At 39.2% G+C, this 16872-nt stretch overlaps 1 protein-coding gene across 1 annotated transcript; it reads left to right on the plus strand.

Annotated features, from left to right (window-relative positions):
• Nucleotides 1–11060: 11060 nt before the first annotated feature.
• Nucleotides 11061–12121, plus strand: LOC140523449 (small ribosomal subunit protein RACK1-like). Its single transcript, XM_072638317.1, has one exon. The coding sequence runs from the start codon at nucleotides 11133–11135 to the stop codon at nucleotides 12084–12086; it is 954 nt and encodes a 317-aa protein (XP_072494418.1). The 5' UTR covers nucleotides 11061–11132; the 3' UTR covers nucleotides 12087–12121.
• Nucleotides 12122–16872: the final 4751 nt, after the last annotated feature.

A 16872-nucleotide genomic window follows, 5' to 3' on the forward strand; every position in this document is an offset into this window, starting at 1 on the left:
AGGGAAGGAAAAATGTAATAGGAATTAAGGATACAATGAAGACAATGAGACAGTTCCTCTCCTCAAGGTTCTTATATTCTAATTGGAGGGTATGATAGGGGAAATGGGAGCCAGGAAAAAGAATTTTTGGTTTGGTTAGTCAAAGGAGCTATCAGTAGAGCCTCAGGGCAGGCGATGGTCAAGATCTTTCCAGTAGCAATGGGAGAATTGAATTGATCACTGTTCCCAGAACAAGAATAAAAGTTAAAAAGTGTGTGGGGTTGGGAAAAAGTTGAAACTCATAGGATCATAGATTTAGAGTTTGAAGAAACCTTAGACGTCATCTAAGCAATCACCATCACTTTTTAAATGAAACAACTAACCAGCATCATTTTTATTATTAAATGTTCTGTCACAAACTTAATATTAAGTATCTATATAATAAACTGGATTTAGTTTGGAACTATTTACATTTGAATAAATTAATTTTAAGTTTTAAATAATATTTTATTCTCCCTCAGTTACATGTAAAGACAATTTTTAACATTCATCTTTCAAAAATTTTGAGTTCCAATTTTCCTCTCTCTCCCTCATATTTCCCCTCCCTGAGATAGTAAGCAATTTGATATAAGTTATACATGCTCAATCATGCAAAACGTATTACCATATTAGTCATGTTGAGAATGAAGATACAGACCCAAAGAAAAAAGAAACCCAGAAAAAAATATAAGAAGTGAAAAAGAGTATGTTTCAATCTGCATTCAGACTTCATCAATTCTTTGTCTGGCTACGGAGAGCTTCATGAGTCCTTTGGAATTGTCTTGAATCACTGCAGCGTTGAGAATAGCTAAGTCATTCACAGTATCACCTTCATTCTAAAGATGAGGAAGCAGATGTTAAGATATCCAAAGATCACACATGTAGTGAGTGTCATGGTGGAGATTCAAATCCAAACCTCTGCCTCCTAATTCTTCCCTCCTGCATTAAATACTGCCATCAATTCATTTCAGTTGAGGAAAATATTTCATGTGTCTAGTGTCTTCAGAGCACTGTTGTAGGCAACATTTGCCATGAATCACTCAGCTTGGTTTCAATTCCATCATAACTTCATCATATACCCCCCCCAAGATAAACTCATTACCAGATTAACTCATTATTTGGAAATGCATCATTATAGAGTCTTTCATTTTTGCCACTTATACCTCATCAGTACCCTCAGTTGCAGAAGCCTCTCTGATTGGAGGGCAGAGCAAAACAAAAAACTCCCCCTAAAGCCTTTGTAGAAGTCTCAGATTCTCAACATTTCTTCACTTTTCACCAGCAGCTCTGCTGGGTTTTAACACTACCATCGTCTTCATCATACCACTAAACTGTGTACTGCCCCCTCTCCCTTTAGCTTCCTTTTAATGTATTGTCTTCCTATGGGCAGCTAAGTGGTGCAGTGGATAGAGTATGGATTCTGAAGTCATGAAGATCCATCTTCTTGAGTTCAAATCTAGCCTCAGATACTTAATAGCTGTAGGGCCCTGGACAAGTCACTAAATCCTGTTTGCCTCAATTTCCCTATCTGTAAATTGGGTAGAAAAGGAAATGGCAAACCAGTCCAATATCTTTGCCAAGAAAACCCCAAATGGGGCCACAAAGATTCAGACACAACTGATATAACTCAACAGCAAAGTTGCCCCTAGACTTCTGAGTCAATACTTCAGTTGTCCTTAGTTTTCAATATACAGTGTAAAGAAGATTCGATTTGTAGCCAGAGTGCCTTGATTCAGATCCTTGCTGTTATTCACTAGTTGTCTAATCTTAGGTAACTGAGTGAACCTCTCTGGGCTTCAGGTCCCCCTGCTTTGAAACATAGAGGTCACAAGAACAAAGAGAACGTTGCGTACAGTAACAACATACTGTTTTATGAACAACTTTGAGTGACTAAGTCATTTTGACTATTATAAATGCACAAGTGAAAAGATAAAGGACATATGAAAAAAGATGCTATCTGCACCCAGAAAAAAGAACGGATAAATAGGTGTATAGAATGGTTTTATATGTGTGTGTATATATATATATATATATATATATATATATATATATATATATATATATATACACATATGTATGTATTATGTATGTATATGCACACACATATTTGTGTCCAAGGGTATCTATTTCTAGGACAGGGGGGAGGAAAATAAAAGAAAATTACACGATAACTTTATCATATACTTAAAAGGAACAGCAAGTCATGCATAACAGATTTACAGTTTCATGCGCAATCATCTCTTTTTCTATTCTACGTCATGGAAATTGTAGTATTACTTAATTTTATTATTACTTAAGTTCAGAATAAAAAAAATTTTTAATGTAGAGTTTGGACCAAATGACCTCTGGGGTAGGTCACTTCCAACTCTGAAACTATGCCCCCATGATCTCCTTCTAAGGACACCCTAGGTTTAGGTTTGGAAATCCTTCAGATGTCTGGGGTTCGAGGAATGTAGAATGATTTGACTTTATGATAGAGGTAGTAGTGGCCTAGGTCACTGGAAAAGTGCGTTGGCACTTTGCCCTACCGAGAAGAGTTTGGCCTTTCCATTCGTGTTGCATATCCCTGGAGAAATCTGCCCCTGCTGAGTTTGGCTGCCAGTAAGCTATGGAGTGAAGGTGAAATCTGGCCTTATTCCCCAAAGCAGTCTTCATAGCAGCCTCAGACTTTGAAGTCCAGCTCTCAGCCCCGCAGAGTGTGTTTCTCTTTCATGCAAATTGTGACTTTTCCTGGGAGAAGGTGATAAGCATTTTTAAATAGCAGAGTAACCTATGGGGGGAAAGAAGGAGGAGGGAGTTGGAGTGGGGTGAGGGAAGTAAGAGAAAGGGAGAGAGAAGGGAGAAAGAGAAATAGGCACAGAAAGAGCAGAACCTGTGGCGATAAGGAGAAATTTCCAGAATGAGAAAAAAGATGAAAGAAACACAGAGAGACCACCTATCTGTCTCTCCCACGAAATAACTCCTTTTGCATTCTTCTCCGGATACCTTTAATTTCCATGAGATGAAATCTAGTCCTTTGAATGATTTTGCCATGGCTAGGTGACAGTAGAGTGAGGCTGAAGGCAGCAACATTGGCATATTTATTGGTTCAAAATAGACTCCTTTGAGAGCCCATCAAAATAATTTTTTTTCAAAATTTAATTTAATGCAAGCGCTCTCCAAATTAAATTCTTTTATTTCAGTTTAGCCCCTGAACAATTGCTACAATTTTGTGGTAAAGAGCTTTGGATTTCCAATTAGTAAATTAAGAGTCAGGCAATCTAACTGAACTTGTTCCATTGATGAGACAGGAGAGAGAAGGGATGGAGGGGGAGCTAGGCTCTCTCTCATTTGTTTCCTGGAGGAGCAGATACCCAACTGAAAGAGGGAAAGAAAGTTAATTTTGGAAGTGAAACTTTAAAAAATAATCATTTGTTTTAAAAGGAACCCTCCCCCACTCTCCAACTCCTTTCATTCTGCCTCACCTGGAAACATTGTGCAGATTCTTTCCTTCTGAAGATCTTATTACAGAAGTTGACAAATCTTAGATAGTAGATCAATATGGCATCTAGAAATTATATTGAGATTTTTGACAATAATCATTTGACAGTATAATGAGAATTTTACGGAAGCACCATGGTATGGTGGATAGAGCATCAAAACCTAGAGTCATAGGACCTGGGTTCAGATTCAAGCTCTTTTAATTCCTATGTCACCTTGGACAAATCACTTCTCTGGGCCTCAGTTTCCTCATCAGTAAAACAAGGAAGATTGACTAGATGACTTCTCAGTTCCATTCTAGTTCTAAACCTATGATCTTATAATAAAGTACGTTTCTATGTTAAACATCTTACATATCATGTATGGTAGAGTTTTTATTGGACATCCAAGGGACCATGTTTGTTTTGGCTTCCTTTGAAGTAGAGTTTGGGATGAGGAAGGCATGTGAAAGAAAGCAACCATGTCTCAGAGAGAGACATTAGATTTGGCTTCTTGGACTCATCTTCTTATTTTCTACTTCATAAAATGTTAAAAATAGAAGAGACCTAAGAGATAATCTAGTTTACTCATCTGTCTCCTACTCATTTTGAAAAATGAGGTCATTGAGACCCAGAGAGGTTAAATGACCAAGGTCATATGGTAAATTAGAGGCAGAGTCAGGATTCAAGCTCTTTTAATTCCTATGTCACCTTGGACAAATCACTTCTCTGGGCCTCAGTTTCCTCATCAGTAAAACAAGGAAGATTGACTAGACGACTTCTCAGTTCCATTCTAGTTCTAAAGTTCAGGTCTTCTGTCTTCAAAGTAGATAACGAAAGTCTTTGGTAAAATTTTCAAATAAACTAAGGATCTCATTGGGAGCCCCCTTTCTCTGAGCATGTCACCCCACTTCTGTCCCCTAGCAAATTCATGCTGTCCAGGGTTCCCACTGCCAGCTTACAGCCAAGACTGATTATTCTAATCAAGACCTTTTGCTTTACATCTTTGCTTATTTGACATCAAAACTCAATTGTCTTGCTTCCCATTTTCTGAAGACTGTGTGTGTGTGTGTGTGCGTGCGCCTGCATGTTTATTTTCTGCAGCCAGTCTGATAAACTCCTTCACACCAAAAAGTTTATGGTTAATAACAACTGAACATGTTCCTTTCTTAGAGAATATTTGCATTTTAATTAGGCCATTCAATAACTCAGCTCGTAAGAGTGAATAATGTGGGGATTTCTTCATAGTAACCTGCCTTTCCAAGAGTATTTAAACACTGTTCCCCTTCAGGCATTCAGTGGTCCAGCTACACCAGTCTTCTTAATGTTCATCATATGTGACAGTCCATTGTCCATCTTTATGTCCCTCCCCCATCCTCTGAATGTTACTTCCACCTGTCAGAATCCCTAGGGTCCTTCAAAGCTTGGGTCACATGCCCTTTCCCACATGGATGCCATTTCCTATTTCCCCCAGATGCTATTGTCTCCACTCTACCCAAATTATTTTGTGTTAATTGTGTGTGTATGTATGTGCATCTGTGTATGTATGTGCATCTCTGTGTGTGTGCATCTGTGTGTGTATGTGTGTGTGGTGTGTGTGTATGTGTGCGTGTATGCGTGTGTATGCGTGTATATGTGCATCTGTATGTGTATGTATGTGCGTGTGTGCGTGTGTGTGTGTGTGTGTGTGTAGGAGACCCTGGCCAAATCTATACTGATGCTGGTGTCAGCTTGAATGCCTCTGCTACTCATTTCCATTTGTTTTCTCTCACTTCAAGGAAACCCACTGCCTCACTTTCCCATCAGTATGAAATTTCTCCTCAAAAATCAGAGAACTTCATAAATTAAACTTACAAATACCTCCTTTCAAAGGAAAATCTCCAAACAAAGTAACAAAGACTAGCAGAAGCAGATGCAGAGAAACCCTTGCCTTTCTCATCGCTCAGGTTTAAAGTCAAATGGAAAGGTCATAGAATCACAGTAGTTTTTGAGCAAAAAACCCCACAACAACCTTAAAGATCATCTGCTCCAGCCCTATACATTTTCCAGAAGAACAAACTAAGGAGGTTAAGTGACTTACACAAAGTCATACAGGAAGTAAGTGGGAAAGTCAGGAATAGAGCTCAGATCTCCTGACTCCTAGTCTATTACTGGTAATACCTACTTTAATGATCCCGGGGTCTCTGTAGTGTTATAAGACAATGGTATGAGGCCTAGATTGTCATACTACATCATGAGAGCTAAATCATGACAGCCTGTCTCTGTAGGCATAGCTAAGATCGTCTTCATATTTTTAAATATAATAAAAGCTTTATTTCTTAGCTGTGATCTATACAAAAATAGGTGAAAAGCTAGATTTGGTCTGGGGCGCTCTAGTTTACCTTCCCCTGTTATTAGAGTGTTAGAGTAAAATTATAATGCTCATAATGCTCATCCTTGAGCAGGCAGACTTTAGGGAGGCAACAGGATACTAAAAAGTCTCTCCTGCTGCATAGCAAAATCCTTCATACCTATAACATGCTCATAAATTTTAGTAGGAACAATCAAAAAGGGTCAAATCCAAGGAAAATAATATCTCAGTTTCTTATCAAGAATATATTGATTTCATCAGGATTCTGCCAGAAGCTCAATGCAGACAGTTTTACAGCACATTTTTTTTTCTGATTTGTACCATGTCAACAAATATTAAAATACTTGTCATTGGTGGAGAGGTCACCCTCACCCTGAGGCATTTGTGATAGGGTTTGAGGGCTAGATTATTGTTTCCTCAAATTCTCCTTACTGTCTGACTTTTGCATGGTGTCTTCCTGTTAGAATATAAGCTACATGAGGGAAAGGATAAATTTTGCCTACCTTTGTATCATTAGCACCTAGCATTGTGTCTGGTATATAGTAAGTACTTAATAAATACTTCTTGACTTGTTGCCTGAATTCCATGATTGGGATCATTTCTTGAATTTTTTTTTGCTCCTTCTTAAAGGGCAAAGATGCCTAAAGAGAACAAGAGTTAAGTTTTTTTCAGTTATTGACATCACGGGGTGAATGATGACAATTAAAAGGAAGTAAAGACTGGATCTGGGTGAGAAAGTAGGGGGATACTGAATAACTCAAAAGAAGGAAGCATTATTGACAAGGAAGTAAAGAAGGAGGAAAAGTCTAGACACTAGACACAGATTCCTACTGTTCAATTTTGTCAAAGGTCAGCCCTGCAAGTGGTGCCCAGGGCTCATCTGAGGACCAAGAGGGATACAAAAAAGTGTTAATAACGTTAAGGTAATTAGATTCTATTTAGTGAATCAAGACTGAAATGCGAGAGACTGTTACCATAGATAATAATAAAAGATAGTCAGACCTCTCATTGATCTTTTACAGAGGAGGTTCTATAAATCTTCTCTGAGGAAACTGGACAATAGTGACAAGCAGGATGCACAGGTATGGGAAAATAATGATCCCTCTTATTAGAGGAAATACCCATATCAGTAATATCACAGATATAGCAAAATCTAAAAACCACAACAAAAAAAAACTGTACACTGCCCTGGGGTAGACTGAGTGTGCTGAGTTAGAAGTATTCCCTCCTTCTCTCTCCCTCCCCAAATAAGTCATACTTCTCTCTGTCGGATGCCTTCTATGCATTTACTTCATTGTAACTCCTATTATATAGTTATTTGCATACATCTACTAGACCATAAGATTCTTTGCTTCAAGAACTCTATCTTTCTCAAACTGGGAATTGTCCATACTGGTAAATCCTCCCGTATTTTGTTCAAATCACAGATCTTTCCCTTTATTGTTGAAATGGTTGTTGTCCTTTGTCTTCAAAGAGGACCAAAATGACATCACCATTGTAAAGTGAAATTTCAGTGCATCCCATTGTGGCTCATCAGACCAACACGAGCTCAGAATGCTCTACCACAGGTTGGGCACAGATAGTCCATATGAATATTTGGAGTGGATATCCCAAATTTGCACATCCTGTGTTTACTTTGTGCTATTTTGATTCTGCTTTGCTCAAAGAGCATAGTATCTTTTCTTATGTGGGCACGCCATGTTGAGTGGACCTGTGCTAGTATCTCCCATGTTGCACGGTCAAATCCAAAGTTCTTGAGAGAGACCTTGAGAGTGTCCTTGTATCGTTTCTTCTGGCCACCATGTGACTGCCTGCTCCATGTAGGTTCTCCATAAAATAGTCTTTTTGACAAGCATACATTTTGCATTTGAACAACATGGCCAGCCCATTGGAGTTGCAATCTCTGAAGTATAGTTTGAATACTTGGCAGTTCAGCTCAAGCAAGGACTTCTGGGTCTTGTACTTTATCCCGCCAGGTGATCCTCAGAATCTTCCTAAGACAGTTCAAATGGAAACAATTCAGTTTCCTGGCATGGCACTGGTAGACTGTCCATGTTTCATAAGCATAGAACAATGAGGTCAGCACAACAGCTCTGTAGACCTTCAATTTGGGAGTCAGTCTAATACCTCTTCTCTCTCAAATCTTTCTTTGGAGCCTCCCAAACACTGAGCTAGCTCTGGCAATGTGTTCATCAATCTCATTGTCAATGTGTACATCCCTGGAAAGTAGACTACCAAGTTAAGTGAACTTATCCACAGCATTCAAAACTTCTCCATTTGTTGTAACCAATGGTTCCAAGTATGGATGGTGTGGTGGTGGCTGATGGAGCTCCTGTGTTTTTTTGGTGTTAATTATTAGATCAAAATTAGCACAGGCAACAGAGAATTGATCCATACTTTGTTGCAACTCTGCTTTAGAGGCTGCATTGAGTGCAAAATCATCTGCAAACAAAATCATGTACCAACACTCCCTCCATTTTGATCTTGGCTTGTAACCTTTTCAAATTGAAGAACTTACCAGTACTACGGTAGTTGATCTTGATGCCATGTTCATCCTCAGTGAAAGTATTTGTCAACATGACTGAAAACATCATGCTAAAAAGCATGGGAGTAAGCACACAACCCAGTTTCACTCCACTGGGACTAGGAAAGCACAAGAGCATTGCCCATTATCCAGAACCCAGGTAAGTATGACATCATGAAATTGATGTACAGTATTGATGAACTTCTCCAGGCAACCAAATTTTGACATAATTTCCAATAAACCCTCATGACTAATAGTGTCAAAGGCCTTGGTCAGATCTACAAACACTGTGTACAGACCTCTGTTCTGCTCCTGGAATTTCTGCTGGAGTTGTTGGGCAGCAAACACCGTATCGACTGTTCCTTGGCCCTTTCTAAAGCCACACTGGCTCTCAGGTATATGACCATCTTTCAGGTGTCATTGTTGAAATAAGGCCTTAATTGATGTCATTGCCTCTTCAAAGCCCATTGAATCCAACAGTCTCCGTACTTCATGATGGTGGGAGGGGGGAAGGAAGGGGAGACATTAGAGGCAACAGCAATTCAGTGATGGTACTACTATTGGAAGTTATCAGTCTTTCTCTTTGAAAGCATCTCAGGTTCCTCAAAACAGAATTGCAAAGAGAATAAAGTTAGCTTATTCCTAAACCCAAAAACCAGTGTCTAAAACCTCAATTTTGGGGTCACAGGTTACAAAGAACCAAATCCATCTGTGTTTTCACAGTTAGTCAACAACATAAACAGGGCATAAAAGATACCACCAAACCCAAAACTTCTAGGATGAAATATAAATTCCTTCAGCATTTAAAGCCCTTCACAACCACCCCCATCCTACCTTTCCTCCTTTATTACACAGTGCTCCTCTCTATTGTGAATTCCTCCATAGTCCAGCCATATTGTCCTTCTTCCTTTTCTTTACCCAAAACCCTCCATGTCCCCAAACCCTCAAATCTAGTTAAAATGTAAACCCCTTGAAGGCAAAAATTGTTTTGTTTCCCTGTTGTCTTTATATTTCTTGAATAGTTCCTGCACATATTTTATTAAGTATATAGTAGGTACTTAATAAGTGCTTATTGATTGATTACCACATCATTGTTCATGAAGCATATTTTTAAAAGCAATTTAAACTTTTCAAAGCTTATATGATATTAATAAATCATATTTTATAGAATATTAAAGTTTACAAAGTAACCTTGCAAGAAATGTCAGGTCATTGTTAGAAGTCTATATGAAGGATCTGTGATTTCATGAGAACTCCTTCTGCCTACATAGAACAACAACTTCTCTATGACTTAGGAAAGACAGGTTAAGTGACTTGCCCAGGGTTACATAGCCAGTAAGTATCAGAAGTAAGATATCAATCTGAATCTGCCTGACTCCAACATGAGAAAATCTATTACCTCAGATCATGTATTTAGGCTTACATGCTGGAATCTTGGGGTGCTGATTGGTCAGCAATAAACATTTATTAAGTACCTACTGTGTAGTAGGCATTATGCTAAATTCTGGGGATACAAAAAGAGGCAAAAGATAGTTGCTGGCCTCAAGGAATTAACAATATGATGTGGGAGACAGCAAGTGAACATATATATATATATATATATATATATATATATATATATATATATATATATATATGAACAAGATAGATGTAAGGATAAATAAGAAAAGAAAGCACTAGAATTAAGAGAAGTTGAGGAAGACTTTCTGTAGAAGGTGAGATCTTAGCTGGGACATAAAAGAAACCAGTAGGCAGAAATTAGGAGAGAGATTATTCCAGTGTGGGAGAGAGTCAAAAAAAAAATGACCAGAACTGAAAGATGGAATGTCTTGTTCATAAAATAGCCAAAAGGTCATTGTCATTGGATAGAAGAATACTTGTAAAGGTATACAAAGACTGGAAAGGTAAGAGGGGCTAGGTTATGCAGGGCTTTGAAAGTCAAATTTTATATTTGTTCTTGGAGGTAATAGGGAGCCACTGAAGTTTACTGAATTGGGGGGAGGGGGCGGGGAGTGACATGGTAGGAACTAAGCTAAGTGGGAAATTAAAGAAAATCACTTTAATGGTTGAATGCAGAATGGTTTGGAGTGGGAAGAGGTGTTCACCATATCTACTCTAACTTATACTGTAACCCTTCTGTAGCCCAGCAACCTTCACACTATATCCCTTTCTATCCCCTCTCCCCAATACATATTTTCTACACTTCTTCATCTGGAGTTAGTCATCATATCAAGTAACTGCTGCTGTTTCTCTCCCAGTCCGATTTAGTTATTTTTCTTTGCCTCATTAAAGGGACCATCCCCTGGCTACCTTTTAAACACGCCTGTTCACTGAATGGTTGCTACCTCACCCTAAATGGGTACTGAATAGGCCTTGGCCTAAAGGGACCAAGGTCTCCCAGTGCATCCTGAGCCATCTCCAGTCATCTTGTTGAATATCTGGTCACTGGATCCAGATGGCTCTGGAGAAGTGAGGCTGGTGACCTGCACAGCCCTCCCTCACTCAAAACAAAGCCAAGTGCAAGTCATGTTATCATTTCTCTGAGGGCATGGTCTTCTTTGGCAATGAAGGATGAACACAACAGCAACAACAACCCTATCTAGAAAGGATGTATCAATCAATTACCCTGTGACTCCCCTCAATATTTCTATGGATTCCCTGATCAAAACATGTCCCCTCTTTTCTTGCTAGCCCGCTGGCATGAAGGAGAGCCGGCTGGTCTCTCTCCGTACAATCTGGATCCATCCTTCCTCCTGGAGCAATCCACCGAGGTCTCACCATCATGACTGAACGGATGACCCTCCGGGGTACCCTTAAAGGCCACAATGCCTGGGTGGCCCAGATCACCATGACTCCCCAGTTCCCCAACATGATCCTGTCAGCCTCCCGAGAGAAAACTATTATCATGTGGAAGCTTACCAGAGATGAGACAAACTATGGGATCCCCCAGCGTGCCCTCAGAGGTCACTCACATTTTGTTAGTGATGTGGTCATTTCCTCTGATGGCCAATTTGCACTCTCAGGCTCCTGGGATGGCACTCTAAGACTATGGGATCTCACAACTGGCACTACCACCAGGTGCTTTGTTGGTCACACCAAGGATGTGTTGAGTGTAGCCTTCTCTTCCAACAACCACCAGATTGTCTCTGGTTCACAGGATAAGACTATCAAGCTATGGAATACCCTGGGTGTCTGTAAATACACTGTACAGGATGAAATCCACTCAGAGTGGGTGCCCTGTGTCCGTTTTTCACCCAATAGTAGCAACCCCATCATTGTCTCCTGTGGCTGGGACAAGCTGGTGAAGGTCTGGAACTTCTCCAACTGCAAACTGAAGACAAACCACATTGGCCACACAGGCTACCTTAACACAGTTACAGTTTCTCCTGATGGCTCTCTCTGTGCCTCTGGAGGCAAGGATGGTCAGGCAATGCTGTGGGATCTCAGTGAGGGTAAGCACCTCTATACACTGGATGGTGGTGACATAATCAATGCCCTCTGCTTCAGCCCCAATCGCTACTGGCTCTGTGCTGCCACTGGGCCCAGCATCAAGATCTGGGACCTAGAGGGCAAAATCATGGTGGATGAGCTTACACAGGAAGTGATCAGTACTAGCAGCAAGGCTGAGCCTCCCCAGTGCACATCCTTAGCCTGGTCTGCTGATGGCCAAACTCTTTTTGCTGGATACACAGACAACTTGGTACAGGTGTGGCAAGTGACGATTGGCACTCAGTAAAGGGGTCAACCATAACTCAGATTTTGAAATAAAGACCTTGATTTTTGCCTTTTGAAAAAAACAAAACAAAATAAAACAACAACAAAAAAAACTTGCCTCCCTGGCCACCCCTTCACTATTAGAATTCAAGTTTTTTGAAGTAAGAAACTGTCTCCATTTGTATATTTGTATCCCTAGTGCTTATGACAATTATGACAATGCCTGGCACATAATGCCTGGAACATAAGTGTTCCTCCCTCTTTCCCTCCTCCCACCCTCCCTCCTTCCCTTCCTCCCTTCTGTCTTTCCTCCCATCCTTCTACCAGGCTGCTTCTAATGTATACATTATTTTTATTAAAATTGTTTTGATATATTTTGATTTTACATCAACCTCCTTTCCAAATATATCCATTTCCTTCCTGGGGAGCCATCCATTATAATAAAGAATAATAAAGAAAGGGGGAAAAAGTAGTCCAGCAAAACCAATCAATACACCAACTGAACCTGTCAGTACATGCAACGTTGCATTCCCAAAGTCCCTAGCCTCTGCAAAGAGGGGCTCCTTTTTTCTTCAAGGTCAACCTTGATCGTTATAATTACAGTGTAATCATTATTGCTAATTTACAAATAAAAAAGTTGAGCCTCAGAGCAGTTCAGCAAATTTCCATGGTCAGTAAGTAGTAAGTGGCAAAGGCAGAATTCAATCCCAGGAATCTTGAGCTCAAATCTCATACTTTCCCAACTATGTACCTTTTCCTTGTTTGATTCAAGCTTACCCCCCACCAGCCTTGTGCGTTCCATAGGGGAAGAAATTATCATCCTTATTGTACAGATAAGAAGACTGAGGCACAGAATGGAGAGGTGGTAAGATGTGCCTAAAATAATGTGGTAAGAACTCTTATCTCTGGCATCCAATCGTGTGTACTTTCCATGTAGAATGGTAGAAAACAAAAGGGCTGGGTTTAGAATTAGAGGATTTGGGTTTGAAATCTTCCTCTGCCACTCACTACCTGTGCAATCCTGGATAAGTCATTTAATTTCTCCAGCCTTCTTCCATAAAGTGAAGGAATTGGACTAGATGACCTTTCCAAAACTTTATTATTTGGGACTTAAGCACATTTTTCTACCTTGAATTCTCTAATAGCCCCTATTATGTTCATCAAGAAAGGAGCAGCATTAGACATAAGTGGGTAGCATGACTTGGCCAATGACTAAAGACAGAAAGGAACTATGGACTTTACATTTTCAATCCCTTCTTCTACCTAATAGCTATCTACTGACTATAGGTTTATATATAGCTTTATATGTTTTCCATATCACCTTATATTTACTAGGAGGGAAAAATTAGCAAAATAATGAATTACAATTCTACTTTCACTTATATTATCAAGCTTTTAAAAAAAATTCTGAATAACTTTTATACCTTGATTACATGTGTTGATTGAGAGTAGGTCTTTGTAGTGAAATGAAAGATGATTGCAATTCAAACGCATATTCATTAATTCATGGCCACTAATTGCTCTAATCAAGGTAGAACTTCGTACTTGAAACAAATAATCAGTCTTAATAAGAGACATTTAAACAAAAACACAGTTCATTGATTTGATGATTTTTCTTGCCCAGTGTAGTCATTCCCCAGTGCTCTCTCCTTAGCTGTGAAAGATGATACAGCAGTAATGCTGGAAACTTTGTGTTAGCCATCAGCTAATCAACTAGAAGTTCCTCTCACCCAGCACTTCAGCACATCTTCAAAATGATAACCCAGGAGTCTTTAAGTGTGGTGGGAATCACCAAAGTAAGATTTTCAAAGGGGCATAAGAAGGAATGTCCATTCAAAGTCTTATTCTTATCATAGGATACATGGAAATCCAAGGACTTAAATGTTATTTTAGAAATGCCCATTAATTGGGAAATGGTTGAACTAACTGTGATATAAAAATGTAATGGACTACCATTGTACTATAAGAAATGATGAGCAAACAGATTTCAGAGAAACCTGGAAAGACTTACATGAGCTGATGCTGAGTGAAGTGAGCAGAAAGAGGAGAACATTATACGTAGTAACAGCAACATTGTACAATGATCAACTGTGATAGACTTAGCTCTTCTCAGACAAACAATGAGACAAGATGATTCCAAAAGACTCAGGATGTAAAATGCTATCCATGTCCAAAGGAAGGACTGATGATTCAAAAAATGCAAATTGAACCATATTATTTTCACTTTGTTTTTTTGCGTTTTTTTCCTTTTGCTCCATTTCTTTTTTCCCACCACAACTTATGTAGAAATATGTTAAACATAATTGCACATGTATGACCTATATAAGACTGCTTGCTGTCTTAAGGAGGGAGAATGGGAAGGGGGAGGGGAATAAAGGAAGGAGAAAAGTTTGGAACTCAAAATCTTATAAAAATGAATGTTGAAAATGCTCTTCACATGTAATTGAAAAAAATTAGCTACAATTTACACAAAAAATAAAATCAAGAAGGAGTCTGGGATCTTAAAAAAGGGTTATTTTTAACAGAATGCCAGTTCTGGTAGGTTTTACCTGAAAGCTGTAATGGTGTCAAGTATGGACCCAGAGATAGACTGTATATTTATTATCAGAAGACAAGCTAGATGACTTCAGAAAGACATATCATTAGAAGGCTAGCCACCAGATGATAAACTCTTTTGGTCGCAGAGATTCACAAAAAATATCTACTAAAAACCAAAAGAAGGTATAATCTTCATTGGTAAAGATAGTACTCATATCTAGGAAAACCCTTGAAGTATTGATATAAGCAGTTTATTGTCTAATGAATCTTTGAAAATTATTCATTCATGTGTTGTGTGCCTTGATAACTATTAGCCAGTGTGGCTTGGTGGATAAAGAACTGTCCTTGAAGCCAGAAAGACCTCACTTCAGGTCCTGCTCCTGGAACCTATTGACTGCATGACCCCAGGCAAGTGGCTCAACCTCCCAGTGCTCCACACAGCTCTCTCAGATTGTGAGTTGCAGAAAAGATGCCAATATTCATTGATAGAGAGAAGTTCCTCATCTGGAAGTTCCCTTTACCAGTGAAATCACAAGATTAGGATCAGTCCTTATCTTAACCTAATTCACTAGCCCTACTCTCTATCCTTACTTCCTATGCCCAGTCATGTTAAACCACTTGTAACATATATTTGCTGGTGTCCTTCAGAGTCATATGACAGTCTTTCTGAGGTCAATATCTGAGATCTTTCAGACATGAGTAGGAGGATGAAAGTAAGATCAATTGTTCTCTCCACACTATTTTTACATATGTGCATGAAACTATGAGCTGTCAGTGTCTGAGGGTCATTCTCTCATATTCATAGGGAAGAAGGAGAAGAAGAAGAAGAAGAAGAAGAAGAAGAAGAAGAAGAAGAAGAAGAAGAAGAAGAAGAAGAAGAAGAAGAAGAAGAAAGAAAGAAAGAAAGAAAGAAAGAAAGAAAGAAAGAAAGAAAGAAAGAAAGAAAGAAAGAAAGAAAGAAAGAAAGAAAGAAAGAAAGAAAGGAAGGGGGAAAAGGAGGAGAAGAAGGAGGAAGAGGATAAGGAAAAGGAGGAGGAGGAGGAGAGGAAGGAAAAGAAGACTTTCTGTTCCTCACATCTTGTTGATAACTCACAAAAACAAACTTCATGTTGTAGGCCGCTGCTCAGCTCACCTATGCCAAAGGCTCCTCTGGTCTGTTAAAAGGAATATGAGTGTTCCTGGCTCACTAGAAGTCTGAATGAGGCTGTGAAAGTCACAATTAGGCTAAATCACAGCAGGGGAGCCAGCCCATATTGGAACAGGGTTTTTGGCTCTCCCTCCTCAGAGCCTGGTTAACTGAATAAATCCTTCAGAAGAACCGCAAATCAGCATTTCATCCTGAAAAGCATTTGGCTGTGACAGAACTCACAGAGTCCCTCTGTCACGAACCACAAATTACAGCTGATTTTAAGGCAAAGGGAAGGAAACACTGCCTCACTTTGCTCTCCGTTTTTGTTGTTATTGTCACTGTTCATGAGTTGCCATTTCTGGATCACCAGCTCCTCTCAAGGTCTTACTCTTACTGAATCAGGGAAGTCTGAGGGGAGCCAAAATCATGGCCTTTGATAGCATATTATAACCAAGAACGTATTGATTTCATTCAACTAATCTCCCTCCCCCAAACCCTTCAAATACATATTTGACTGTTAAAATGACCCTGGAAGAATCAAGGAAAATGATGCAATAATGACTGTGTGAATTCATTTAGTTACTTGAGCCAATGACATTTTCCCCCACACCAGTAGCTTCCTGGCCAATCCCAATTCTGAAAGGCATTGACAACTATTTCAATGTCCTAGGATTACACTCGACATTGTCATGGCTGAGGTATGAGAGAGGTGTGCCTCCTAGGCTGAAAGGCCAGACAGATTGGAAATTGCTAAAATTTTTGGATTATATTTCTAGTGAAATAAGAAAATAAAATCATTTCAGGTACAAGCAAAAGCACAAAAGAAAGTACATCTATAATCTCATTTCAAACTAGTTTTGACAGCACACACACACACACACACACACACACTCATATATGATGTATTTCCAATGTTTCGTTGCCATGAATTCAAACTGCACCAAAAAACTCAGTCTGCAAAACTCAGTATGAAAACCCCTCCATGCCAAATGTTTTAACACGTTACCATTGTTTCTGAAATCCTGTGAGATAGAGATCTAACTTTTTTCTTCGGAAAATAGAATGCACAATAAATAACAACCTTTAGATAGTACAAATGGGTAGACAGCGTCAGAATTGGTTCCACAAAGTGCTACAAATA

This window comes from Notamacropus eugenii, chromosome 1 (assembly GCF_028372415.1).
Source record: "Notamacropus eugenii isolate mMacEug1 chromosome 1, mMacEug1.pri_v2, whole genome shotgun sequence".
Taxonomy (NCBI): Eukaryota; Metazoa; Chordata; class Mammalia; order Diprotodontia; family Macropodidae; genus Notamacropus; species Notamacropus eugenii.

What these genes read in the sequence shown, in the direction of transcription:
- LOC140523449 (XM_072638317.1), top strand. Translation starts at nt 11,133, where the DNA reads ATGACTGAACGGATGACCCTCCGGGGTACCCTTAAAGGCCACAATGCC.